This window comes from Oryctolagus cuniculus, chromosome 18, assembly GCF_051225735.1.
Source record: "Oryctolagus cuniculus isolate XC-2025 breed Fujian yellow rabbit chromosome 18, ASM5122573v1, whole genome shotgun sequence".
Taxonomy (NCBI): domain Eukaryota; kingdom Metazoa; phylum Chordata; class Mammalia; order Lagomorpha; family Leporidae; genus Oryctolagus; species Oryctolagus cuniculus.
This window is the reverse complement of record NC_142884.1, coordinates 65910274-65938150: the sequence shown is the minus strand read 5'-3', so window position 1 is coordinate 65938150 and position 27877 is coordinate 65910274. Positions and strand designations below refer to the sequence as shown.

General features: G+C 58.0%; 1 protein-coding gene across 1 annotated transcript; it reads left to right on the top strand.

Annotated features, from left to right (window-relative positions):
- CALB2 (calbindin 2) lies at window positions 1-27877 on the top strand. The gene is made up of 11 exons (XM_002711709.6): window positions 1-183; window positions 11987-12063; window positions 13837-13926; window positions 15652-15732; window positions 20292-20348; window positions 20938-21015; window positions 21500-21555; window positions 21837-21876; window positions 22022-22075; window positions 23164-23235; window positions 27210-27877. Exons 1-11 carry the CDS (start codon window positions 90-92, stop codon window positions 27324-27326), a joined length of 816 nt encoding a protein of 271 aa, XP_002711755.1. The 5' UTR covers window positions 1-89; the 3' UTR covers window positions 27327-27877.

Below are 27877 nucleotides of genomic sequence, written 5' to 3'. Positions count from 1 at the left end.
GGCCGCGTGGCGCGCAGCGCGGTGCGAGTGCCAGCGCCGAGCCGACGCGAGCGGAGCGAGGTTCTGTCCAGGTCTCCGAGCAGCTCGCCATGGCTGGCCCGCAGCAGCAGCCCCCTTACCTGCACCTGGCCGAGCTGACGGCGTCCCAGTTCCTGGAAATCTGGAAGCACTTTGACGCAGACGGTCAGTGGAGCGCCCAACTTCTGCGCCCACTGGCGCGCGGGGAGGGGACCGGCGGCGGAGGGGCGGGGGCCTGGCTGCAGGCGGCCAGGTGCACGCGTGTGGGGCCCGCGGGGCTACCTGGGCGCGGAGCCTGCGCGGCTGGGCGTCTTGCGTTCGGGCGGTGTCCGGCTGCTTTGGTCTCAACTGTCAGGAACTTTTGTTCCCTGACCCGAACGACGACGCAGAACCCACCTGCTTTTGCAGCCTGGTTCTCTGCAAGTCCGAACGTTCCCGGAGAGGAGGTCAGGGTCGAAAAGCGCCGCCACCCCTCGCGCCCTCCCCTGGCCGCCTTGCCCACATTTCCCTCCAAGGTAACTTCCTGCCTTCGCCTGCTGCAGCCACAGGTCTCAGCAAGCCCACTGGTTTCTTTCCTCGCCTCCCCTTTTTGCTGAATGCCCGATTAGTGGCATCCTGCAGGGGAGAGACCCTTGGCCTCTCCAAGCCGGGAGGCTGGGGGCAGGAGCGCAGACTGGCATCTGGGGGCTTGAGCACTCCTGGGTTTCCTGGGTCCGTTTCCCATCCCCATGGGCATGTGGGCTCCCCAGTGGCAGCGGCAGCGCCTGTGGCGGGGCAGGATTCCCTGGGGGTGATGATCCTAGGTGCGTCCGTGCCCCCCCCCCCCGGGACCGGCCCCATGCTCTGTGTGTAGGCTTGACATGGAGTCAACCAGAAGGCCAGGGCCAGACCCCGTGAGCTTCGGCGGCAGCTCCCAGGGTTGGGATCCAGGCGTCTGTGGGGGTCTGACTCAGGCATAGCGGGAGCCCACCCTCAGCCCCGTTAGAAGCTTCAGTCGTAGCTAGAGACATTGTCTCCATCGTTCAAAAAAAAAAATCTGATTTTTTTCTGGCATCTCAGATGCATGGGCAGGGTGGTGGCTCCAGGTGTTTCTCCTGGGGTGGCGGCAGGGATGTCGGGTGGAGGTGGGAAGCAAGGGTGCGCTCCATTCCTCCCCCTCCCCCTCCCTCACCTGGGTGGGAGGCCTGGCTGGGAGGTTGACACCCTGTGCCCACAGTGCCGTGGGCAGGCAGGGGTTAATGTCTGTGGCTGAAGTTGAGAGTTAGCTATCTGGACACCTGGTTTAGGATCCTGACCAGCCCACAAAGGAGGGGGTGGGTGGTTAAATCCGCCAAATGGGGCTGGGGAGGGGGTACTTCCGGTCCCTGGCCCGTGCCCTGACACCCCTGTGGTGGAAGGGCTATGAAAGGAATGCAGCCTCTTAGAATTCCAGATACACGCACATCCCCTGAGGATGCTCCTGCCAGTTTATCCGCACCAGAGACTTGCCGATTCAAGGAAAGTTACCAAGTGGCCAAGGTTACACCACGGGCCTGCTTGCAGATGAGTCAGCTCTAAACACAGGACTCCACATCTCCACTTTGCGCTGCTCTGGGGACAACCAATAGCGCCCTCCACAAGCGAGCACGTCCTTACGTTTATCCCAGGCGTGGTACTGCTCAGAACAGTCACGCCTTCTTCATCCCTGGCCGTGAGGCTGCTGGGAGACCCTGAGCACCGCCCCCCCATGCAGGTGAGGGCACAGACACAGAGTGACGCACCTGAGGTCATGTAGCAAGTTCATGGGGGCTGGCTCCCTGTAGTGTTTACTTCTCCACTCGGGTTTCTGGACACCTGTGTGGGCAGGAAGAGGGGTCTTTCATGGCGACAGGTGTAAATCCCCACTCGCCCCCAGTCCAGCCGCAGAGGTGACGGATGGGTCTTTCTCAACTGCAGAAGAGGGTCCTTGGCTTGGCTGGGGCACGGCTACCCCCCCACAGCACCCCTGCAGCTGCAGCACCCCTGCCTGCCACCCCCACCCCGCACCTGTAAGAAGGGTGCAGATCAATGCTGGTTTCTTGGTCCCTGTCCATGAGGCTTCTCACTGCCCCCTGTGAGTCACCAGCGCCAGGCAGGACCCGGGACCTAGCAGAAGGCAGGCAAGGAGGGCAAAAGACCAGGCAGGGCCAGAAGGGAGGTGCCTGGGATCCCACTGCAGGGTCCCCAGCTGGGCTTCGTGCCTCCATGCCGGTCCTTCCTCCTTGCCCCACCCTCTCCTCCTGAACCCCCAAAGGCGCCAGGTGTGGCCCACACCTCACCACCTGAGACACTCCTGGCCCTGTCTGGGCCTCTCTCTTACCCCCCCACCCCCCGCCAGGACCCCAGGAGAGCTCTCCTGTGCGGCCTGCCAGGTCCCTGGAGAGAGCGCGCCCGAACCCAATTAGTCGCAGGCACTAGGGAGCAAGAGCCGCCTCCCTGCCCTTTTCAGACCCTCAGAATAAACAAAGCCAAGGGGACCTTAGGAGAAAGCTGGAGCCCAGGAGGGGGTGGGAGGGAAGGGCTCTAACCCTCCCTGAAACGGGAGGAAGAGCCATTGTCCTTGTGGCTTTTCCCCAAAGAGGTAGGATATTTTCAAAATTAGCCTTGTGGTAGAGAAAGGCAGGAGCAGGTGTTTGGAGAGAGGGCCCTGGGGCTCAGAGAAGCAAACGTCTTTTGCAAGATCACACAGCAAAGCCGGAGGAGGCAGGAGGCGGCCTCCTAATGCCCTGCACACCCCACGGAGTCTGCCTGCCTTGGGACAGGTTCCCAGGCCGTCTGTCACTGGAAGAGGCGAGGCGGGCCCACCCTGTGACCACAGTGCGGCCTGGGGCTCCTTCCCCCGTCACCTCCGTGCTCTGAGTGGGCCCTACATGATTTCACATGTCCGAGGCTGTCCTTGCATTGCTTCCCGGCCACTTCCATGTTGGGTACTTGCTCTGCCAGACCCAGGCAGCAGAGGGGACGCCCCACTCCGAGCGCACACCGCCCTCTCGGTGTGGTTCTGCCCAGCTTCCTGTCTTGCTGGGGGGCCATGCTGCGGCTCAGGACGCAGCCGCCCTGGCCTTTGCTATCCCCTTGGAAGGAACTCAGTGCAGGACGCGAGGCAAGCAGACATTCCCAGGAAGCAGTAGGGATCCCACAGCTCCCGAGACTTCCTCCTACCCAGAAACACCCATGCAGTCGTGACATTAAAAAGTTACATGAACAAGAAGTCCATCGCAGGATTCTTTTGGGATACTGAAAATCTGCAGGGAAATGTGCTTTGCCAGGCAAAAGATGGGCTTCTCTTTGATGGAATATTACGCAGCCAGGAAGAGAGAGGCGGAGCGTTAGCACTAAGGGGGATTTTCTTGCACTTTCTGGGTTAATTCCTATACTGGCGAAAGCTCCCGGGAGCTTGTATTCCCTGTGCAGTCAGCAACACAAGATGTGAAACATAACTTTATAGGTGCCTCCCTCCCCCAGTGGAAGTACATGCGGGAGGGCCTTCAGAAAGTTCTTGGGAAAATCGAATTACAAGATACGCTGATTTGGGCACAAAAGATGGACAGGCAGGCGCTGCTTCGTTATAGTGCACATTCTGTGAGCTCCCAGAAAACCCTGTGGATCTCCTGGTGCAGGAGCGCGCCCGACTCTGCCAGGGCCTGTCCACCTGCACCTGGCCCAGGAAGTCAGGGGGTCAGCAGGCCTTCCACGGGGCCACGCCTTGCCCTTCCACGGGGCCACGCCTTGCCCTTTGTCTGTGTGAGCCTCTAGAAAAGGAGCGACAGGAACGACCACCACGAGCTCCGCTCAGTCTGCCCCTCCCTGTCCTCCTGACCCCAGTGGTCCTAACGGAAGTGGCCTCCAAACCCATGTTCCACTGAGGGCCGCTGGCCAGATCGGGGGTGGGGGGAGAGAGGACCAAACAGGCTGTCCCAGAGCACTGGCTGCTGAAGTTGTGTGCCTGGTGGGGAGGAAGGGGAGCAGAGCTGGAGCGAGAGCGCCTCCCAGAGGCTGGTAGATACCTGGGCCCCTGGCACAGGAACGCTCGGTGGGGCCCTTGGAAGACAGGCCGGGCTACATTCAGTGTTGACCTACGTGCTGCCACAGTTACCATGCAGGGTCGCTGGGCTGCTTATACGGTGAGCCGGGTTTATAAGAATGCCTGGTTCCGGGCCCGTTGGCATCGGCAGGGCCTGGTGCGGAGAACCGAGATTACAGCTGCTGGAGGAGGGCTCTCTTCCCCTGCTAGTGACTCCCTGGGGGTCTGCACACTGGGAGTCTCCCGGGGCGTGATGTCGCATTACAGGCTCCCTGGGAGCAGCCCCCTGCCGCACCTCAGGTGGCCCTGGGACTAAGTCCCCCCCCCACCCCCAGCTGCCAGGGTTTGCCCTTTGGTATGGAGTGCCCTGCCCTGGCCCTTAAGCTGTGCCAGCCAAGGGCAATGGCTGGGTCTGTGACCGGAGCTAGGGCTGGGACACACACACACAAGATGAACCCTGCACCCCACTTTGCCCAGGGAGCCACCAGCCCAGCTGCTCCGACTTCCCCGCCTAGCTCATCTTGTTTATCCCCAACACACACACACACACACACACACACACACAGCAGGCCTCAGTGCTTTTGCAAGCTGAGTCTTGGGGAGGTTCCCAGGGCTTGGGAGACCCCTCGGGAAATCTATACAATACCCAGGGAGCCAGAATTAATAGAGCGGGCACGAGGCTCTCCAAGAACAGGGCCTCTGCTGCGCTGGCCCCGCCGACTGGCGTCCTCCTGGCGATTGCATCATGCGCCCTCCTCCCGCCCCCACCCAGTCCCGCCAGAGGCCTCGCTGGGGGCCCTCTCCCCTCCTCGCTGGCTCTTTGCTGTCCCCGCTCTCGCCCAATCTGCCCAGGCCTTCTGGCCTCCCCCACGCCCGGGTCTCAGCCCAGCACTAGGCTGCCAGATGTCCGCAGGTTCAGGGGCAGCAGCCTAGCTCCCCAGCCACCTCCAGAGGCAGTGCAGCCCAGAGGCACAGATGGAAACCCCAGTGTCCAAACCGCCATCCAGCAGCTGTTCACTGTGGGCTGAATTCCTTTTTCCTAGGAGCTGCTGGGAGGGAGTGTGTGTGTGTGAGTGTGTGTGTATGTGAGAGAGAGAGAGAGAGAGAGAGAGAGAGAGAGAGAGAGAGAGAAAGACAGAAAGAGAGAGAGAGAGAGAGAGAGAGAGAGAGAGAGAGAGAGAGAGAGAAAGAGATCAACACTAAGACATACAGAGGAGTGCTCCTGGCAGGTGCCAGCCCAGGCCTCTTTGGCTGCCTGGCCACATCGCCTGCCCCTTTAACCTCCCTCTAAGCTGCATAGGAAACTGGCATGCGTTTGCCTGGCAGAGCTGGGGGTGGGGGTGGGGCAGAGGAATTGGGAAATGGGCAGCTCTCCCCAAAGAGTGTGTTCCCTGCAAGGCAGGACTGGCATTGGGCAAAGTTTGCCAAAGCCAAGTTCCTGCCCCAAAGGTGGAATTTGACCCTCCTAGAGGATGCTCGAGCATGAGGCCTGATAGACTTGAACTCCAGACAGCCGGGTGGCCTGGCCTGTGGACGCTTCCTGGTGGGGCCTAACCAGGAAGCAGGCAACACCGCAGCTTCTCCCATAGGTGACCCCAGAGGGGTGAACTAAAGGGACAGGATGCCCAGGCAGGCCAGGGGCTCTCAGACTTGCTGCTAAAACACGGGGCTTGGGGCCCTGGCCCCAGGGATGGGGGTTCAGCAGGGTCCTGGGCAGGACCTGAGAATCTGCATTTCCAACGAGCTTGCACGTGGTGCTGCTGCTGTGCAGGTCTCAGATCTCAGCGTGGCGAAGACCAGGCTGTGTGATAAAGCAGGGTGCTGGGTCCCACCCCAGGGGGCGGGGCCTGGCACTCTGCATTGCTAAGAAGCTCCCAGGGAATTCCGGAGCCACTGGCCGCAGACCACACTGGGACAGCGAGCCCTCACGCCGTGCCCCAGACCTACCAACTCAGAGTCCTCATCTTGGTTAAGATCCCGGTAGTTTTTACGCACTGTGAGGTTGGTGGTGTGCTGCTGGCAGGCGGCTAGCAAGCTTCACCCCAAGGGCTGGGAAGACATCCCGAGCTGCCTGTTAAATCCAAAGCTCCGGGCGTGGGGCCCCGGCAAAGGCTCCCTGGGTGATCCTACTGCGCAACCTGGGCTAAAACCCATGCTCAAAAAAATCGGTAGTGCTGGACACTCTGGGTGGAGAGGTTTGGACCCAGGGGTGGATCAGAGGACCTCAAGAGACGGGAGGATAAAGACGACGCCCCCACTGACGTGAGCTTGTGCGCTTCCAGAGTGCGTTCCCAGCATTTCCTGCGGGTGCTGTGACTATAAAGAGAGGCCGAGAGGGTTCCGGGCATCTGTAGTTTTGCCCGTTTCACAGCCACGGAAGCAGAGGCACGGGAGGTTGAGCCCGCTCGGCGTCACACAGGCAGTCACAGAGCTGGGGGCAGCCTTGCGCCTGTTGCTCAGGTACCTCTCACTGTTCAGCTCGTAGAGAAGCTGCAAATGCAAACCCTGGGGAGAGGCAAGCAGAGAGCAGCAGGCCTCCCTCCGTGGGGCAGAGCATCCTTGAGTCAAGGGGACAGATCATGGGAAAGAAGTGTTGTCTCACTTTAAATTCGGGGAAACGGAGGCATGGTGGTGGGGAGGAACTGTGGACCAAGAAAGGATGCCGGTCCCTGGCTCCCAGCCAGCCCCTCTCCCTAATACGCACAGGATGTGGTTTGATAAGGTTAGGAGTGACGTTACTATGGTAACCGCATCCCTATCCATGCTTGTCTGCATGGGATGTGCTTGGTGGCCAGTCACCCCGCCCCCTGTAAGGGGGTCACAGGAAGAGCAGTTCCCAGTCCCCCGGCCAGTGCTCAGGTCCTTCCTAGGAGGCTGGCCAACCTGTCCTCTGCCCCAGCCTCCAACCATGGGCCTCCTGGCGACGGATGGGAAACCAAAGCAACAAGACACACACACCTCTCACACACACACACACATACACCTCTCACACACACATGCTCACACACACATTCACAGGCTCACACACACACCTCTCACACACACACACACGGTCACACATTCACTCATACACTCACATGCTCACACACACACATTCACAGGCTCACACAATACCTCTCACACACACGCTCACACACACATTCACAGGCTCACACACACACACCTCTCACACACACACATGGTCACACATTCACTCACATGCTCACACACACATTCACTCACACGCTCACACACACATTCACAGGCTCACACATGCACCTCTCACAAACACATGCTCACACACACCCCTCTCACACACACATTCACACATACACACACCTCTCACACACACACGCTCACACACCTCTCATACACACACACGGTCACACATTCACTCATACACTCACACACACATTCACAGGCTCACATACACACCTCTCACAAACACATGCTCACACACACCCCTCTCTCACACACACACCCCTACTCACACACACTTACACCTCACACACACACACGGTCACACATTCACTCATACACTCACACGCTCACACACACATTCACACGCTCATGTACACTCACACACAGTGGGAACGCCCTCCTGTGTGCTCATTTCCCCCCCGCCCCTCCCCGTCTGCCTTCAGCTGCACGCCGGCTGCCTCCGGTTGAGACCTGTTGCATCGAGCCACATCTCTTCCCGTTACTGGGGTGCACAGAGAGCAGGGGGGGATTCCTAGCAGTGCAGGGGACATGGCCAGCCGGGGTGCCTCCTGCTGCCCAGGCTGCTCAAGCCAGGTTTGGGGGTGGGTTGGGGGCTCCTTTCTCCGGGTCACGGCCCCAGCCCCTGGCCCCTCTCCATGCCAGCATGGCTCCTGCCCCCTCCCGTCTGCCCAGTGCCTGGGGCCTCCCAGGAAGGCCTGCCCTGACCGTCCCGTCTAGGTTGCACAGGAGAGGTGCGCAGTAATTGCTGAGTGGACGAGGGGAGGAATGAGCGGACCTGGATTGGGGCCAGGACGCCCCGGCTCCGGCCTGCCTCACCGGGGGACCCTGAGCAGGTCGCTCACCTTCTGTTCTGGCACCAGGAAGGCGCTGCTCCCTGCCGGGCTGGGGCCCGCGGGACTGAGAGCCTGTGACCCCTTGGGAGGCAGGGCTGTGTCTTGGTCATCCTCGTCTTCCTCACAGCACCCAGAGAGGCCCCAGATCCTTCCTGGGGCCGGGAACGAGGGCAAGCGTGCTGTGCCTGTCAGGGAGTCGCTGGGGTGCAGAGACACCTGACACGACTGGGCGCCGGCGGATCATCTGAGGTTCAGGAAGCTGCTGAACCATCTTCAAGCCTTTCTAGAACAAGACAGTGCAAAAATAAATACCTTCGCTTGCCAAGTCCCAGGAAAAAAAAAAAAAAAAAAAGCAAAAGGTGATTTTACCGCTCTGGGCTTTTCTGCTTCCTGTAGTTTCAAGAGCATAGCTCAGTGCTGGCCCTGCTGTGGCCTCCCTCTGCCCGCACCCCCCCCCCCACCACCACCACCTGCCCAAGCTGAAGCAGGCAGCCCAAGGCCAAAGCCTTCCCAGCAGGGACAGCGGCAGAGACACCCGCCTAGACCTAGGTGGGCTTTGAGCCTCGCTGTGGGCCAGCACTGTCCATGGACTCTTCTCCCTTGTAGCCTTCCCGGCAGCTGGCGCAAATCCCCATTTGATAGGGGAAGAAACAACAAGCAGGTGTTGGTGCCCCAGCCAGAGGGGCCTGTCGCTCTGCCACTCCCGAAACAGCAACTGAAGGGGCTGGGGAGCCTTCTGGGGCCTGGGCAAGAAACCGACCCCGCACAGCCGCGGGGCTGGGGGGTGCGCCGCTCGGAGCTCAGTGGAGGCTGCTCTTCGACACACGTCACGAGGCAGGCAATTGGTGCTGGCTAAGGCTCTGCTTGCCACGCGTGCCCCCGCAGCAGTGTCTGGGTTCAAGTCCTGGCTCGCCCCCAGTTCCTGCACCCTGAGAGGTGGCCATGACGACTCAAGAAACTGCGTCCCTGCCACCCACGTGGGAGACCTGGATGGGGTTCCTGGTTCCCGCCTTTTCCAGCTCCGGTCTGGGGCATTGGCGGGTTGAACCAGTGATGGAGGGACAGCTCGCTCGCTCGCTCGCACTCTCTCTCTCTCTCTGCCTCGCAAGTAAAATAAATAAGTTTTTTCTAAATAAGAGGAACATCATACTGTGGTGGGCAGCAGGGTGCCTGGCGGGGCTTATTCCAGGCTCATCTCTATGCATCAAAGAATTCGAGGAGACATCAGGAAAACAGGATTTGCCGTCAGACGTGCGTGCAGGCGTGGGTTTGGGCGGGGCTTAAGTGCCGCCCGCTTCCGGGTTCCGGGGCGGTCCTGGCGCCCCCATGTGGCGCTGCTGCACACACGTGGCCCTCACGGGGAGCTGTGCATGATGGGAAGCCAGGCGCAGGCGCAGGCGCAGGCGCAGGATGCGGGTGGTGGTGCCCAGCCTGCTGCCATGTTGGGAGGGCACGGAAGTAGCAGTGCGGGGCTGGAACTTGGAGGCTGCTGGCAATCTTTCTGGCTTCTTCGTCTCCCAGCTCCTTGCCTGTCCATATCAAGACTGCCTCCCTCACCCCGAGTTCCTCTCAGCCGCTCCTGAAACAGACACACTCACCCGGGTGTCTGCCCAGGGCTGGCTCAGGGCCCAGCCCGGTGGCCTCTGCTTCGTTGAGTCGGGGTGCCTGCTCTGAGCCCCACCTCCCGCCCAGCCTCAGGCTACTGCAAGCCGCAGACAGACCCAGAGCTCCGCAGATCTGCGCTTCCCATGCCCCGCCTGACTCCACAAAGGCTCCGGGACAAGGGAGTGACTGCCTTCCCAGGCAAGAGGAAATGGCACCCAAGCACGGGGAGAATGCCCGGATCACTGCAGGAGTGGCCAGGGAGCGAAAGCTGCCCCAGCCCCAGCACCCAGCAAGACCGCTGCCTCCTGGACTATGACGCCCTCTTCCCAACACTCCCTCATCCCTACCCCAGTGGCCTGTAAAATTCCACTTTGCAGAACACCCTAGAAGAAGGATGACCCCCCCCCCCATCCCAGGAATAAAGGGAGCTCAAGCCCCGCCCCCTCGGCGTGGCAGTCACATCCTTTCTGTGCAGACGGAAATCCATAATTTATCTCATGTGATTCTCTCCATTCAATATTTATGGCGGCCTCCTCTCCACTGGAGGGTTCCTCTGAGGTTATTTCAGAAATGTAACTTCTCAGGGGCGCTGGGAGAGAGGGAGGGGAGATCTTCCATGCCCTCCTTCCTCGCATCCCACACTCCCCAGAGACCAGGATAAATGCTCCCTTCTGGTGGGTTTGTTTTGTTTTTTTGGTCAAGTTTGTAATTCCGTTTGCCCTTGAAGAAAACTCCATCCCCCTTTCCTGCTCAAGTTGACCATCTGGGGGACCTTGCTCAGCCGCTTTAGACCGGTTTTGAAACGTGCCTTTACGCTAGGGTTTCCAAAGTTTGTGGGGCACGGACATCGCCTGGAGAGCTTTAAAATCTCTATGTGATGCTTGGTTCATACCCCAGACCCATCACATCAGAACGTCTGGAGGTGGGAGTCGGGCAGCCACAGTCTGTGGAGACGCCCAGGGGATGCCAATGTGCAGCACAGTGTGGGAAGCACCGCGGTGGCCCCGTGTGACTTCCACCTCCCCGTCCAGGGCAGACCGGTGACCTTGGCCGTGGACTCAGCTCTGCCCTTGTAAGAACCGAAAAGACCTCCACCCCCCCGTGTGATCTGCCTTGGGGTCAGGCTTTGACCCTGGCATCTGGTCCTGAGCGCTGCACTTTTTCCTCAAGCTCATTCCCATCGTGTGCACGGGTTCTGGGCACTGGACCCAAGCGATATCAGCATTTGTGGTGCACACGTAATGGAGTGTGATGGGCTTTACGTGTAAAACCCCATTTAATCATAATAACCCATTTGGCAGATGCATGGGTAAAATCACAGTCGCACGGTTGGGTAAGTAGAGCAGAACGAGGTGTTTTAGCACAGACCTCAAAGCTCTCACCCTTCCTTGCTGTGCAGTGGGCTGCCTCCCCCTCCCCTTAGTTCCTGGAACCAAGTCTCAGGTGTCCCCATGCCACAGGACAGACGCCCGGCCGTTCTTTTATCACTGTGCCCTCTGCGTTCATTTCCTAAGACTTCCACGACAAAGTGCACAAACCAGGTAACCTAACAGGATGGAAATTTATTCTCTCCCAGCTCTGGAGGCTGGCAGTGGGAAGTGCAGGAGTCAGCTGGCTGGGTTCCTGCTGGGGCCCTGGGGGAGAATCTGGCCCGTGTCTCTCGCCCAGCTCCTGATGCTGGCTGGCAACTCGGGACATCCCTTGCTTGGGGACGTGTCATTGCGGTCTCTGTCTCCATCATCACGGGGCCTGCTGCCCGTGTCTGTGTGTCTTCACAGGGCCTCCTTGTGACAGCACCAGTCACGGGAGTCAGGAGCCGCCCTAACCCATCATCTGCAAAGACCTTATGTCCAAACCAGGTCACATTGCAAGGTTCCAGGTGGACATGGGTTCCGGAGGACCCTTCAGCTCAGTCCACCTTCTGAACCTCAGGGACCCAACTTCTGCCTCTGACCTGCTGAAAAGCCTTGTCACTGATGACTTGTCTCCCATCAGACCTCTGCATAAAGTGCTTGCCTGGATCGGCCTGACAGGGAGCCCCGCCCCCAGCTTCCTCTCACCCCTGCTGGCCCGGCCCAGGATACCGCAGCTGCCTAATGCATTTCCCAAGCACACACTCCCATGAGCCCCTGGGGTGTCTATGGCGCAGATGCCCTGAGGACAAACCCTGGCCCTCCAACAAGGCTGGCCCAGCAGCCTGCCTGCAGACCAGTGGGGAGAAGTTCTGGCCCACTCCTGTTGGTCTTACTACAAGCTCCAAGGTTGATCTGTTTGTTTGCCTTTGTAGGAAACGGCTATATTGAAGGTAAAGAGCTAGAGAACTTTTTCCAAGAGCTGGAGAAGGCAAGAAAAGGCTCTGGCATGGTAAGCCCCGCCCCCTTGCATTGTTGGGGATCCCCGGGGTCCTGATGGACGCTGCCTGTCCTAAGTTAAGGCATCCCACCTGCAGGGCTGAGATCTCTGGTCTTGACACTTAGAATTTTATTTGTATGGATCAAAAAAAATTGTACTATCCACTTAAGAGAACACTGCCTCAATATCTTTGGGTGTCGGGGATTGAGGGGCGTTCGTGAAAGGGTACAAGGAGTTATGAACTCCCCCAAACTGCAAAATTTCATGACTGTGTTGGCATATACAGTATATACGGTATAAATGTTATCTTCCCCCCACTGGTGACGTCCACAGCCTCCCTGGAGGCTGCGAGGGATCACGACTCGAGATTGGATGGCCGGGCAGTCTCGCATGCCTTTGTTCCAGACCAGAGTTTCTCAACCATCCTGCAGATTCCGTGGGCATCTGTCAATTCTTGGACCAAACAGTTCAGTGTCGGGAAGGGTGGGGGCTGTCCTGTGCCCTGTCGGATGTTCAGCAGCGTCCCCAGATCTCTCCCTGGGATGCCACTGGCACCCTCCTTTGAGCGTCTCCAGACATTGTCAAGTGTCGCCTGGCTGGGGGACAGCAGAGTCGTTCTCAGAGGAGAAGCAACAAAGGCTGGGATCCTCAGCACGGACCCAGAGGAAAACAGGATTGCTCGGAGCCAGTGGTCCTGACCGGCTCATTCATGGGGGTGTCACAGCCATCGCGACTGCTCCAGGAGACTCCAGAGCGTGCCCCAGGCACTTTGTGATCAGAATGCTGCCTCCCCCACCCCCCCACCCCGGGGCCAACCTGACACTGCTGCATTTGCTAAACCTGAGTCTGTGTGGTCCCTGTGTGCAGCTCTGGGAGCCCTGGGCAGGCCCACTGGCTTCCTCCAGCTGCCTCAGGTCCTCTGCCCAGCTCTCCACCCTCCCCAGCCACATGTCTGTCGGCCAATCTACTGCTTATTAGCAACTCCTTAGGGAGCCGGTGGGAGAGGAGTCACAGACGCACTGGAGAGCTCCTGGGTCAGGGGCTCCCCAAAACGAAGGAGGTGAAAGTGCAAGCTCCCAGGAGAGGCGGGTGGGGTTCATGGGTTCGCGCAGCAGCTGTTCCCTCTCCAGCCCCCGTTACTAGAACGACAAAGCCCGAAGCACGGAAAGCCCAGACTCCCAAACTGGGTCTGGGCTCGCGGGCCAGGTGGAGTGCAATGAACTGACAGAGCGCGGCAAACCTACAACCCCTCCCTTAGTCGTGGCTGCCTTCAGACGGCACCGGGTGGTTTTCAAGTCTGGTGATGACGATCTCACCAGCTGTGCAGGCCAGGTCCCCAGACAGGAAGGACGGGGCCTTGGAAGCAGGAGCCAGGGTTTCCCATCGGGCCACGCTACCTGGGTGACCTGGAGAGAAGTCACTTCACCCTGGCTTCATGTAAAACTGAGAGGCCACTAGCCTCGTAGTTTCAGACCACGTATGTGAAAAACCCCTGGACGTATACTGCCCATACATAGATATGTACCGATCAGCAGGTAAGTGCTGGCAAATTGAAACCAGTCGCGAAGGTACAAAGTAATAAAAGAGACTAAGAAAAGATTCTCAGCGTTGCTAGAATTTTCCTTGGCCCAGTCCTGGGAGGCACCCAGCCACCCAGAAGGCAACCGGACGGTGAAGCAGAGGCAGAGCTGGCCCGGATGGACGGGCCATGGCCTGGAGGTGGGAGGAGCTCCGTGCTCCGCGTGCCAGGCAGCAGCAAGCCGTGCCCCCTCCGCCTTCCCACAGATGTCCAAGAGCGACAGCTTCGGGGAGAAGATGAAGGAGTTCATGCACAAGTACGACAAGAACGCGGACGGCAAGATCGAGATGGCAGAGGTGAGCGCTGTGCGGCTGGCTGGGCCCACGCCCCGCGCTTCTCCCGGGCGCGTGCGTGCCGTCGCCCGCCCCGGGACCTTGACGCCCCTGCCCCCAGCACTTGCGCTGACCACCGAGGACAGGTGGCGCTTTCCCTGTGTGTCCCCCAAAGGAAAATGAAGCGACAGTGGCCTAAGACAGGGGCAGAAGCCTGAAGTGCCCTTGGGGTGCTGCAAAGGCGTGATGAACCCAGCCTGTGTGTGTATAGAACCACACGGATTACATAGGTGATTTACACATTCAGACGTACCACATACAATGTATACATCCTTAGTACACATCATTCATACATGCATACACACGCATACACTCTCCCTCCCTTACATAAGATAGTGAAGACATAATCATATCAAACACTCTCATGGGCAGTTTGCATTCCAGGATCAAGGAAATCCTTACTCAGGATTCGCCTGTGACCCCAAAGATTCTGGGAGCATGAGAAGGTGGGAAGGGAGACAGGATCAGGTCAAGAAAGATGATGGAGGCTCATAAATTGGGCCACAGCTCCCCCAGGAAGTGTACCGCTAGGGATGCCGCCTTAGCTCAGACATCCCCATAAAACCTGACCCAGATTCCAGTGGGAGAGCTCTGCTGTTGTCCTGCAGGGGGCAGCCGTGAGCAGTCAACCTTCACAGCCTCGGAGGGGTGGCACAGCTGCCTAGCTCATGAGCGCCTGGGAGACGCAGCAAGAGGAGACCTTACGATGCTCAGGCTGCAAATCTCAGAAAACTCCAACTCAGTGCAACAGAGATTAGATTATATAAAGATCAGAGATTTTGTATAAAGATTCAGCTCCGCTCTTGTAGCAGAAAAGCCGGCAGAGGCAGTAAGTTAATGACCAGACATGGGCATGTTGTAGTAAAACTTCATTGGCCCATGGGTTGTGGTTCAGCGACTCCAGTCTTCAGCCAGGAGAGGCTCCTAGCGAGAAAGGCCATGAGTAGGGTTGGCTCCAGGTCAAAGAGGCCAGGGCTCCAGCTTCATTTCTCTATAGACCTCTTGGTTCTGTCCTCTGCCCCCCGAACACCTTCCCTCTAAGCCTGGTAGCAAGGTGGCCACAGCAGTCCCAGGTGTCACATGCAAATGTCCTGTGGCCGAAAGGTTTCTTTCCCAGGAGCGCCCTTAGCAGTCCCTCCCTCCTGTTGCATTGGCGAGACTGGGTCCCATGCCTCCCCGTCACCGGCCAGGGGAATGGGATGAGCTCACGGAGCTGCCTTACTCGGGATTCGCCTGTGACCCAAAGATTCCGGGAGCATGAGAAGGTGGGAGGGGAGGCCAGCTGGGCTGAGCAGCCTGCAATGCCTGCTGGACAAGCGTACTTGCATCTCTGAAAATGGGGTCACCGAGGTATTAGTCTACGTGCAATAAGCAGCGTTCATGTAGAGTTCCCTGAGTGTGGATTTTAGACCACGCAGGCACCACCACATCAAGACGCAGCTTTTCTGTCGCCCTCCAGAGGTTCCTGCTGCCACACTCCGCCACCTCAGCCCTGGTGGCCCTCGCTCTCCTTAGCTCCCTTCACATTCTGTAGGATTTCAGATGACCGGAACCATCTCTTAAGCACTGCGTTGAGCCCGGTGCCCCTGTCCCTGGCTACTGTAAGGACCACTGGCGCTTCTCAGAGCACGCGTCTTCCCTCTGCGGGTCCGCTCTGCAACGCGGGTGTCGCTCTCCCTATCTCCCCAGCTGGCGCAGATCCTCCCGACTGAAGAGAACTTCCTGCTGTGCTTCAGACAGCACGTGGGCTCCAGCGCCGAGTTTATGGAGGTGAGGCCAGGGGCTGCCTGCACGCTGCACGCTGGGACCCGCCCTCCTCCTGGGTTCAGAGCCAGGCTCACGCAGATGTCTGGGCGTGGTCCCGGGAAATGCTAAGCCCCTGAGAGCTCTGGGGTGGACTGGCAGCATCAGTACCCGCGGGTGCTTGCCATAGAGTCGGGTTCCCAGACCCACAAGATCAGAGTGCACATCCTAACAAGCTCCCTGGGTGACGTGGGTGCACGTTTAAAGTGTGGGGAAGAGGCTGACAAGTAAGCTTGGGTCAAGGACATTTGGGAAACGCATCTCCCACTGGAGGATTTGCTGCGGGTTTCCGCTGATGCACACTCTGAGAAATGCTGCAGCAGAGACACCTGCTTCACGCACCGTGGCCCTGGGGTGTCCCAGCACCCAGGGACGCTTATGTCCCCTGCAGTCAGAGTTCTGAGGAGCAGGCTTGGGAAAAAAGGCATGGGTACCATTCTAAAGTCAAGAAAGGGGCAGGCACAGGGATCAGGTCGCTGTGTGGGACGCTCACATCCCATACTGGAGTGCCTGGTTCGAGTTCCAGTTGGCTTCAAAGTGCAGCTTCCTGTATTAGTAATGTGCACCGGGAGGCAGCAGGTGATGGCTCAGGCCCTTAGTCCCCCCACTCACGTGAGAGACCCGGATTGAGTGCCTCGCTTCAGCCCCCACCAGTGTGTGTGTGCATTTGGGGATGGAAGGTCTCTGCCTGGCCGTCTGTCTGTCTCTCTCTGCCTTTCGAATACATCAGTCAAGCCAGGAAAGCCCGTGAGGAGTCCAGTCTCCAGCGTCTTGCAGGTCTGAGCTTCGTGGTCTGGGCTCCGTAGCCCCACGTTAAAATGGGTCTTGCCTTCTTTGCAGTAGAAATTCTTTGAGATCGCATGTGAAATAGAACATTTAAACGCACTGTCTTCTGAATAATATTCAGCCAATAGATTGAACTCTTTGAGGTCACTCAGAAACCTGGAAACTCCATATGGTTTGACCCAATGTATTACTAATCCTGCCGTCCACCAAGCTCCCAGCTATGTCGTGCCATGTTTCTGGGACTGTGCACCTGAGCCACTCCGTGCACACGGCCCTTAGCCGGTCCCCACCGCACAACTGCTGCTCTCATAAATCATGGCCGGCCTTCCACGTGGCTCGGTTGCCGGTCATCAGGTGAGATCCGTTTCCGACCGTGCACACTCCTCTCACACTCCGCTGCGCAAAGCCACCGAAGAGTGAGTCCAGAACCCCACCTGGCCGTGAGTTCCCTCGTGGGCAGGCGGTCGGTGGGAAAGAACCAGCTCCCAGGGTGGAAGAGTCGTCCCCACAGCCCCAGCAGCGGAAATGGATGTAAGTGTGTGGCGCTTTAAAGGACTTGCTCCACTTTTTTCCGAAAGGGCAGGATTCCACGGGCCAGCGATTGGCATTCTGGCTTCCATTCTTGGCCTCTTGCTTGCTGGGGTCAGGTGAGCAGTCGGGTACTGCTGGTGCGAGCGTCGCGCCTACAGAACAGGGGTCCCAGCCCCCTCCCTTCCTGGTGAGGAAGCACCACAAACCGGCCTCTGTCCCGCAGGGATGAGGGTCTTTCGCAGGGCATGGAAATGCTTCAGGAGGAGTACAAAGCGCCAGGTTCCTCTCCCCTGCGCGGTCCCTCTCTCTCACGACCACTGCCGGTTTCTCTGTGTGTGTGTGGTTGACGCGGTGCCGGCTTCTAGTTCACCTTCATCCCTCCAAGCCTCAGCTCCACAGCAAAGCCAGCACCCCGGGGCCCCTCGCAGACAGGCCGTCCCTGCTGGGGCCGCCCCTTCGCGCCTTGTTATCGCCACGGGAGACAGGAAACCTCCCACGGGCTCCCTGCCCACAGCTCAGCACAACGTCTAATTTTAGGGACGCCTCAGGATTTCTTTGCGAGATTTCATAAAGCCCGGGTCTCTTGAACTTTTTCCTTGAATGGGAGGAGAATAAGGGACACACGGGAGGGTGGGCTGGAGGGGCGCCCCGGAGCCAGCATCCGCATGGGGCGGGCCTAGGCAGGGGGGACTCAGAGCCGCCGGCCTGGTCGCTGGGGAAGCAGCCTCTGGCTGCTGTGCTGTGTGAGGACTGGGGTCCCCCTGTCCCCCTTTCACGCTCCTGGGGTTCTTCTGTATCTTTTCTCAGCCCAGGCTCAACCTAGAAGAGCTCAATGCGCTAAGTACGCGCAGGTGGCTGGTGCGGTCATGTTTGGAAGCCTGTTCAAGGGAAGCTTTCTGGGCACAGGAAGGACTATTTCATTCATTCATTCATTCATTCACTTGAAAGGCAGAGAGACAGAGAAACAGGCAGACAGGGAGAGAGAGCTCTCCCATCTGCAAGTTCACTCTCCAAATGCCCACAACAGCACCAACTGGGCCAGGCTGACACCAGGAGCCAGGAAGCCAGTCTGGGTCTCCTGTGTGACCCGAGGGGGGCTTCAACTACTTGAGCCATCACCTGCTGTCTCCCGGGGTGTGCGTCAGCAGGAACCTGGAATTGGGAGCAGAGCCAGGACTCGAACCCAGGCAGCCCGACATGAGGTGCGTGCACCCCGAGTGGTACCCTAACCTCTGCACCAAGCGCCTGTCCCTGGAAGGAAGATTTTGATGGATCCCAAGGCATTTTCTCTTCAGAGAAAAGCATGCTTGTAATCAAATACCGTCTACCCAAATTGTGGTGTAAGTCTACTCCCTTACAGGGATTTGCTCAGAACTTAGGGGAAAACAAAAAAAATCTGGACACAGGAAATCCTGAGCCCTGGCGCTGATGAGGCATGGCAGTTCCACAGCCTCATGTGCTGCTGCGAAGACCCTGAAATACCCGTGAACTCCAGCCGTCCTGGCAAGAAAGGGCGCATGGGGTGGAGATGCGGTGTAGAGGTCGGAAAAGCCATGCACTGCTGGTTTGGGGCACCAAAGGATTCCAAAATACTCATGAAAAATGGGAGTAAAAATGAGCTTATCATTGCATGCAAAACATTCTGAAATCCGTGCATATGAGGGCTATTCCAAAAATTCATGAAAATGGATATTAAAGAAAAAACTATGCACGATTTAAAAAAAAAAAAACCGTTTGCACCAAACGTATCTTTTAATTCTGTTTCCCATGAATTATCTGAAGCATCCTTCCATTGGTTACTGTAGGTCTGGCAGTATAAGAAATTACCCCCAAAATTGAGCAGCCCAAAGCAGTAGACATTTATTATCTCACACTGGCTGTGCTCGGGAATCTGAAAATAGCTTAGGTGGGTGGTTCCGGCTCAGGGCCTCTCGTGAGGTCATGGTCAAGATGCCAGCTTGGCTACTGTCATTTGAAGGTCCCAATGGGGATAGAGGACATGTTTCCAAGATGGCGCACTTGTCGGCAGGAAGGTGCGGTCGGTTACTACGTGGGCCTTCCCACGGGGCTGCTTCAGTATCCCTGCACCGTGGCAGCCAGCTTCCTGCGGAGCGAGTGATCCAAGACAAAACGAGAAGGAAGTCTCAGAACCTTTTATGGCCTAGTGTCAGAAGCCACCCAGCGGCCTATCTGCCACACTGCGCGCGGGAGAAGAGAGTTACTAAGTTCAGCCTGTGTTCCAGCAAGGGGAAAGGAGGTGGAGGATTTATGGACATCTTAAACCCACGGCTACTATTTTTCCTTCCTTGGCATATGTAGCAGTGCCTGCCCCTGCCCAGATGGCCAGAACAGAGGGGAAGGTGGTGGTCAGACCCACGTCCCTGCTTAAACTCTCTCTCTCCATCAAAGAGATACAGACCCCAGGTGCTGTGGTCAGCAGGCTGTGCCCCGGCTCCTCCCAGGAATCCAACACAAGCACCAAACAACCGGGACTCAGATCAGAGCCCAGAACCACTGTAGGTGGGACCCAGGGAGGCGTGTTCCTGTGTCTCCCAGGCTTGGGTCGTAAGTCTACTTCTCGAGATGGGGCCAGTCGCCCTGGAACCACGTGGTCTGAGAGTGGGAGATGGGTGATTTCCAAAAAAACAAGATGGCGGTGCTTTTAAAATCGGGAAAGTAGGGGAGTGGCTTTGGGGTCGTCTACAAAGAGCCGCGTACACTTCCAGTTCTGCTTCGTCATTCGACGTGGCGCCATATACCTCCTGGAGTGGGCAGCATGCTGAAGCATTCCCACAGCCTCTTCCTGCCCCTTCCAGAGGGCTCTTCCCTGCCCCCAGCGAGAGTCTGAGAAGATTCCAGAGCAGTAGCAAAAGTCAAATCCATCAGCCCCTCGTGCTAGCCCTGGTGGAAGCTGCCTGGCTAACGCCATAGGAAGAAGCATCAACCCTGGTTAAAGATTATCCGAAGAAAGACCTAGGCCTGTACCAAGTTAGGGTAGGGACTCCTGTCCAAGCAGTTTTTCTCCTTCTCTGTACGACCTTGACCAAGACATTGGCCCTAATTTCCTCCTCTGGGACTTTGAAGGGACTGGGCTACCCCACCTCTGTGACCCCACCCACTATAGCATTCTAAATACCAAGATCCGGGGTGTCAATCCACAGGCAGGGCGGGGAGCTGTGTAGGTGTTGATGTGACATTTCCCATTGCAGGCTTGGCGGAAATACGACACGGACAGAAGCGGCTACATCGAAGCCAACGAGCTCAAGGTAGGATGGGCCTTGGGAAGGGTATGGCGGGCGCTGAGAAGGAGCCCGAGGCCAGAGCTGGCAGTGGGTGTAGGAACTTGGGGAGGAAGGAGAGTTGGGACGAGGGGTGTGAGTTTGCGCTCTGCTTAGGAATGCTCAAGCCGGCTCTGAATTGTTGGATTTGTGTGAAATCAGCCATGTGGCATCGCAAGGCCACAGAGCTCACCCAAACCACAGCCCTTGGCACCTCAGGGCCCAAGACAGGCACCTGCGAGGTGGCTCCCAAAGGTGGGCCTCCTGGCTGGGCCATTCACCCCCAGACTCCTCTGGCCAACCAGTGACCCCAGGCACTTCTGAGCCCCGTATCCTGGACTCTGAGAAGGCAGCCCAGGCTCTGCTACCTGTTTTCGGGGAGGGGGAGAAGATAGCACCAAAAGGTGACCTGAGGCCTTCACGGTCACTCATGAGGGTCACAGGGCCAGGGAGCTATGATGGACAGGAGCCCTGTCGTTGGCAGAGCTCAGAACCACAGGGACTGAATGACCAGGAGAGTGAGTGACTGCGGGGCTGAACGAACGAGCCTGTCCTGGAGTGGCCTTTTGTCTTCTAGGGATTCCTGTCTGACCTGCTGAAGAAGGCCAACCGGCCGTATGATGAAGCCAAGCTCCAGGAATACACCCACACCATAGTGAGTGGGCGGGAGTGCGCCTCGGCCCCGCGGGTACAGGCCGTGGGCCCCGTGCTGCCGGGACCCAGTTGGGCGGGGCTCCTTGGGCAGACTCTCCAGGCCCGGGTGGTGGCAGTCAGCAGAAAGGGACACAATGGCAGGCCCCCCCCCCCCCCGCCATACACCTGCTCTCTGAGGCTCCCACTGACCTGACTCCTGAGCCCTTAGGAGACTGGGGAGCGTCTGTTTCCATGGCAACCTCTGCACCTCTGCAGCTCCAAGAAAGGAAAAAAAAAAAAAAAAAAAAGACCCGGAGAAAGGTAGCCCTGGGTGCTGGCCTGCGGCGTAGTAGCCACCACAGTCCCCGCAAAGGGGACCCTCTGCTGCACCCCCCCCGGGGGGGTGCTGACAGGAGCCCCTGGCTGCCAGGGGAAGGAAGATGGCAGGCAATGTTTCCCTACGAGGAAGGTCAAAGAAACCCCAGCCCCGCTCCCTCTCCCTGCAGCTCCGGATGTTTGACTTGAACGGAGATGGCAAACTGGGCCTGTCGGAGATGTCCCGGTAAGCGCCCGCCCTCGCGCCCAGCGCCACTCCTGACGAGACCCCCCCCACGCTGCACTGAGAGCAGTCGGCGGGGAACGGGACAGGTCCCGGTGTCGGGATGCTCGCAACAAAGCCACATAGAACTGGGGACGCCAACACCACTTGGTCCATCCCCCTCTGCCCTGCACTGTCCGGTCACTCCAGAGGTCACTTCCCCAGGCCAGGCGCGGACACCGCGGTCCGCAGGGCTCCTTGCCCGTGCTCTGCTCCTGACCCCTGCTCTAACGTTCTCTTCCCAGACTCTTGCCTGTACAGGAAAACTTCCTGCTTAAGTTCCAGGTAAGAGCCGCCTGGCTCTCTCCACCCCTCCCTTCCCTCGCCTCTGTGAGCCTCAGCTGCCACCCTCCTCCCTTCTTCCCCGTGCCCCCTCCCCCCCGGCACGCACCCACTCCCACACTCGGAACCTTGGCTTCCTCCGGTACAGGGCATGAAGCTGACCTCGGAGGAGTTCAACGCGATCTTCACCTTTTATGACAAGGTGAGAGGGAGCACAGTGTGGGATGGAGAAGACCGAGACCCCGTCCCCGCCCCGGGGAGCCCGGGCAGAATGGCTCGGCTGCACCCACAGTGGGAAGTGGGCTTTGCCGAGGGGCTGCGTGGCCCGAGTGCTTCTGCAGCACCCTCGGCTGCCTGAGAAGACAGACATCGTTCTCAGTCTGTGCCTGTGCAGCCCAGGGTCCCAGCTTCTCAAAAGCGAGGCCAGAGGGGCGGCTGTTTGGCTCCGTCATTGAGACACCAGTTAAGATGCTCACGTCCCACACCCGCAGTCCTTGGGGTTGATACTGGCCTCCGGCTCTTGATTCTAGCTTCCTGCTGAGGTAGACCCTGGGAGGCAGCGATTTGGGCTCAAGTGACTGGGTTCCTGCTACCCACGGGACAGACCTGCATTGAGTTTCCAGCTCCCAGCTTTGGCTGTGGCCCAGCCCTAACAGTTGCGAGCATTTGGGGAGTGAACCAGCAGATTGAAGTTTCTCTCTCTCTGCCTCTCAATTAAATAAAATCCAAAAGAAAAAAACATAAGTGCAGCAGAGAATAGTGGAAGAGAGCTGTGCTCTCAGCTAAGGTGTGATTACATCATCGGGACCCAAAGACAGGTGACACTGGGTGCTGTTCCGGTGTCAGATCATAATTCTACACTAGAGCCAGCTTTGGCCTGGGACACTGATGGTGACATGAGATAGGACTCCTTGCTCACCCGAGCCTTCCCCCACCCTCGCGACTCTAATGCTCCGCTAAGGGTTGAAGTGAACGTTAGCCCCCCCACACACACACATACACACACACACACACACACACTCAGGGAGCTAACCAGCTGCTTCTGGAACCCCGTTTGCATCTTCAGTGCAAATTTAAATACCTCAGGGAAAGGCTGTGCATGGCGTGCACTGCCTACCAGGTAGAGAGAGAAGCGCGGAGTTGCTGTGTCCTTATAGGGTCCAGACACCTTCTGAGAGCGGCAGGAAGGCGAGTCCCTGCGTCCCTGAGAGGGTGGAGGGAAGCGCGAGGCCAGGTCTGGGTGGCCCGGCCTGTCGCGGGGCTCTGAGCAGACTCTCCGCCCCTCGCCAGGACGGCAGTGGCTACATTGATGAGAACGAGCTGGACGCCCTCCTGAAGGATCTGTACGAGAAAAACAAGAAGGTGAGGGCGGGGGCCATGTCTGGGGGATGGGAGGGCTCCTCCAGGGCGGCGGAGGGCAGGGCCTCGCTGCATGTTGCTCCCTCTGAGCCACCGTAACAAGGCCGTGGTGGGGTGATTCGCTTTGGTTTGGCATTCGGTTTTGCTTCCTGGCTCGGGTCCATTGAGTGAGTATTCTTTTTGTGTTGAATTTTGTTGAAATATATTTCACACAAACTGTAGCTTCTTACTCATTTTTAACTGCACAACTCAGTGGCATTACGTACGCTCCGAGTGCCGTGTAAGCATCACGCCCTGTACCCCCAGACGTCTTCATGTTGCAAAACCCCACGAGACACCAACTCCCCTCTCGCCCCTACCGCCCTCCTGGCAACTGCTCCACTTTCTGCCTCTAACTGGGACTGCTCTGGGCGTCTCATGGGTGGGGAAATCCCGTGATCCTTTGGCGACTGGCTGGCGTCACTTGGCACCCTGTCCTGAAGGTGCCCTTCCCTTTGGAGCTGGCTCACTCTGCCTTGTGCCCATCGACCATGCTTCCTTTACCCAGCCCTCACCTGTGGACACATGCATCGCGTCCATCTGCTGGGCAGCAGTGGGGCAAAGGCGGGTTTTGACCCAGCCTGACTCATGGAAGTGTCAGCCACGTGGCCGCCGACATCACAAAGATCGTCTACACGGGGACCGAGTTAGGAGCGAGGGGACAGGGATTCTGCTCAGAATCCATCCGTGCGGAATCTGCGGAAGTTGGGGAAGGGGCTAAGAGGAGCCCCTGCTGGCTTGCAGGGAGTGAATGCCATTGTTTTGCCAGGGGCTTGGCTCTGGGGAACACCCCAGGGACCCTCCATTGGGCTCAGCCAGGTGCGCTGGCTGGGAGGGGTCGGCTGGGACAGCAAGCAGGAGACCAAGTTTGCAGCTGTCTGTCTGCGCCTCTGGAACTTGTCTTTCACCGAGCAAATGGCTTTGCTGCTTTCTTTAATTAGAGGATGAAAGCTCTATAATTCCTTGAGTTGTCTGCCTGCCTTGGCTGCCAAGCAAGAGCTAAATTTAATGCTCAATTCCAGGAGAAAATTCACTGCGGCCTCTAAGTCTATCTGTCTCCCTTTCCAAGTGTCTCCTGACCTCTTTATCTCTGTCCTGCATATCATCCCTCATGCACTTCAGCCCACATTTATTTTTTAATGTTACCTGCAATTGCTCTTCTGAAAGAGGCAGAAAATAAGCCGTAAAGAAGCAAACACTTTGCAGGAAGAAGGAAGTGCTCCCAGGTGTTTGAATGCAGCAAATGTTTTTCCTGGCGCCAAATTCTAGAAGAAAACTACTTATGCACCCTCTATGTGTCCCAGGAATGTCGGCCACCATCATGAAAAATATCCTTAACTGCAATTGGATTGATGAAGCGTAATTAGTCTTCACAAGGCCCTGGCTTGCCCCTGAGGTTGACAAACCCTGAAGGCCTGGCTTAAATCTCAGAGGGACCTGGAGTTCCTGCTCATGAACTTGTTAATCCCTTTCTTGATTAACACAAAGGACATCGGCATGTGGCTGCACAGGCAGGCTCCAGATGTGAAAACGTTAAAGATGCAGGAGTTGGGGTTCAGAAGCAATTCTGAGGGTTCCAGAACGAGGATATCAATAAAGCTGTTTGGGGCCGGCGCTGTGGCGAAGCAGGTAAAGCCACCACCTGCCATGCTGGCATCCCATATGGGCGCTGGTTCGAGACCCAGCTGTTCCACTGCCAATCCAGCTCTCTGCTATGGCCTGGGAAAGCAGTGGAGGGTGCCCCAGGTTCCTGGGCCCCTGCATGCTCATGGGGGTCCTGGAAGAAGCTCCTGGCTCTTGGCTTTGGATCAGCTCAGCTCTGGCCATTGTGGCCATTTGGAGAGTGAACCAGCAGATGGAAGACCTGTCTCTGCCTGCCTCTGCCTCTCTGTGGCTCTGACTTTCGGATAAATGAATAGATCTTTAAGAAATAAATAAAGCTGTTCACCTGTGAGCCTTCCACCTGTGCCAAGCTCCGGACTGGGTACCTGGGTTCTGAGAGAAGGGGGAGAGAGAGGCTTGACGACACAGCAGTGCCTGAGCTGGGAACCCTCGAGCAGAGACCTGTTCCTTTTTGATGCTTCCATGGACTGCGGTGAAGTTCGAGGCTCCTGCAGAGACAGGCCGACGGGACTGAGCTTCCACATTTCTCAGCGCGCCTGAGGCCATGGCCGCTCACCAAAGCCCTCCCCGGGTTCAAGTGAACCTTCTAGACAGAGAGAGGAAGCAGCCCCTCTTTCCGCACTGTTCACTCTCCTGCAGCCACATTTCACAGTGGGCGTGTTAAGCTCCAAGATGAGCTCTGGGGTCCCTTCCTTGAATTCTAATTGGGTAGCAGATGGCTCGGGCGCACCCCCATGTTGAGAATTAGCTGATGCTTCTAGGGGACTTCCCACCATCGGGGAAGATGTCCCCCAAAGCTCGCTGTGGCTGCGAAGCATCCTTGGGCCAGGTAGTGGCACAAAATCAGGCATTGCTCACCAGAGCGGATGTCCTAAATCAAGACTGACCATCACTGAGCAAGAGGGGCCTGGGGACAGGTGACCAGGTAGGCGATCAGATGGACTCCAGGCCACGGGAGACTGAGCAGAGTTATGCCACTGAGTTGGGCCAACCCTTGAATTTCTTAGTTTTTAAGCTTCAGTTTTCTCATTTGTGTCATGGAATAATGACCCATAAGCCTGGGAGGGGAAGTGTTTTTTAAAAAAGTACCGGTCCAGCATTTTCTCTGCAAGAAAATAAATAGTAGTAGAATGGAGGAGGAAGAGGAGGAGGAGGAGGAAGGCAGCAGAGGCAGAGGGGGCAGGGAAGAGAAGGAAAAGACAGACGCTCAGATCTTCACGCCTGTGCTGGCCCCGCTGCGTCTCAGCCCCACAGGCTGTTTGTATCCACACAGGAACCGCCCGGCGTGCATCCACGCCAAGGCGCAGCGGGAGGCGGCATCCTCTGTAACACTGGCCTCCCTCTCCCTGAGACTGTGGGCACAAGTTCATGGGTGCCCTGCCTTAGGGGCCCCTGAAGATTGCATGAAATCAGTGAACAAGACGGGGGCTGGCATCATGGCTCACTTGGTTAATCTTGCGGCGCCGGCATCCCATATGGGTGCTGGGTTCTAGTCCCAGCTACTCCTCTTCCAGTCCAGCTCTCTGCTGTGGCCTGGGAGAGCAATGGAGGATGGCCCAAGTGCTTGGGCCCTGCACCCGCGTGGGAGACCAGGAAGAAGCACCTGGCTCCTGGCTTTGGATCGGTGCAGCACCAGCCGTAGCGGCCATTTGGGGAGTGAACCAGTGGAGGGAAGACCTTTCTGTCTCTCTCTCACTGTCTAACTCTGCCTGTCAAATAAATAAAAAAAAGAAAGAAAGAAACCAGTGAACAAGAAGTAGGCTGGCGAGTGTCGTTGCTGGAGGAGGCAGGATTTAGAGTTCCTGGTTTCAGTGGGGAAGCTTGGGGAGTGTGGTCAGGAGGTCTGAAGGCAGGAGCAGGGGACTCTGCCTGGCCTTCTTGCCATCACCTGCAGGGACCCAGGTCGGCTCTGAGTGCGTGGAAGCCCGGTGAGATGGAAAAGTACAGCCAGACCGTGCACAGATAATGATGTCATCACCACGGCTACCATGGTGCGCAGGGCTTGCCATGCCTCAGGTGCTGTGCCTTCAGCTAATCCTAACAGCTGGGTGAGGCAAGTTCTACTAGCGTACCCATTTTACAGATGAGGCAGCCAAGTCTCAGAAAGGGTGATTCCTTTCCCCAAAGCAATGCAGCCAAGTAAGCGAGAGGGCTTAACCCGGGTCGGTCCGACTCCATAGCCCCCGCCACGCCAGGTGCGCTGGCATCAATCAGGTGACAGAGAGCTTCGCACAGGTGTACTGGCATGTACGGGGGCATCGTTTGGTCGGGGTCGTCCCCTGAGCCCGCGCTCACCCTCTGGCTGTGTCTCCTAGGAGATGAGCATCCAGCAGCTCACCAACTACCGGAAGAGCGTCATGTCCTTGGCCGAGGCCGGAAAGCTGTACCGGAAGGACCTGGAGATTGTGCTCTGCAGCGAGCCACCCGTGTAAAGGGGCGACAGGGGCTGCGGCTGCACCTCCCCCGCCCCTCCCCTGCTGCTCTGACACTTCTACCCAGACCCAGAGATCCCGAGCACCCCTCCACCTGCCCCTGCAGCCTGCAGGAGAGGAGAGACGGATGGGGCATGGGCTGCGGGTGGCCTCTTGCAGGTCCCCGCCCAGCCCAGCTCTCGCTGAGCCGACTTCTCTGCCCCAAGTGCATCACCGGCTGCGTGGGAGGAAGGCGGGGGCGTGGGTGGAGTTCCCCTAATTCTCTCCGCTGTGATGCATGGGCTCCTTCACTGTCAGATTTAGGCTTCTATGTCCAACAGAGTGGACTTCTCCCTCTCGCTCCCCTCTGCCTCCCCCCAGGCCACCAGCCACCCCAGACTCCCGGGTTCCATCCGCCACCGTGCTAACGGTATAGCCGTCTCCCCGGAGTGCCCATCTGTGGGGGCACTGCCCCTGCCTTGGTGTCTTCCCTTGGTGTGCTCCTTTGCTCTTTGGGTCCCTTGTCTTGTTTACCAAAGAAGAGTTTACAGACAATAAAGTGGAAACGTTCA

What these genes read in the sequence shown, in the direction of transcription:
- CALB2 (XM_002711709.6), top strand. Translation starts at nt 90, where the DNA reads ATGGCTGGCCCGCAGCAGCAGCCCCCTTACCTGCACCTGGCCGAGCTG. An exon ending in GAAGCACTTTGACGCAGACG is followed by an intron (nt 184 to 11,986) that starts GTCAGTGGAGCG and finishes TTGCCTTTGTAG; the next exon opens with GAAACGGCTATATTGAAGGT. An exon ending in TGTACGAGAAAAACAAGAAG is followed by an intron (nt 23,236 to 27,209) that starts GTGAGGGCGGGG and finishes TGTGTCTCCTAG; the next exon opens with GAGATGAGCATCCAGCAGCT.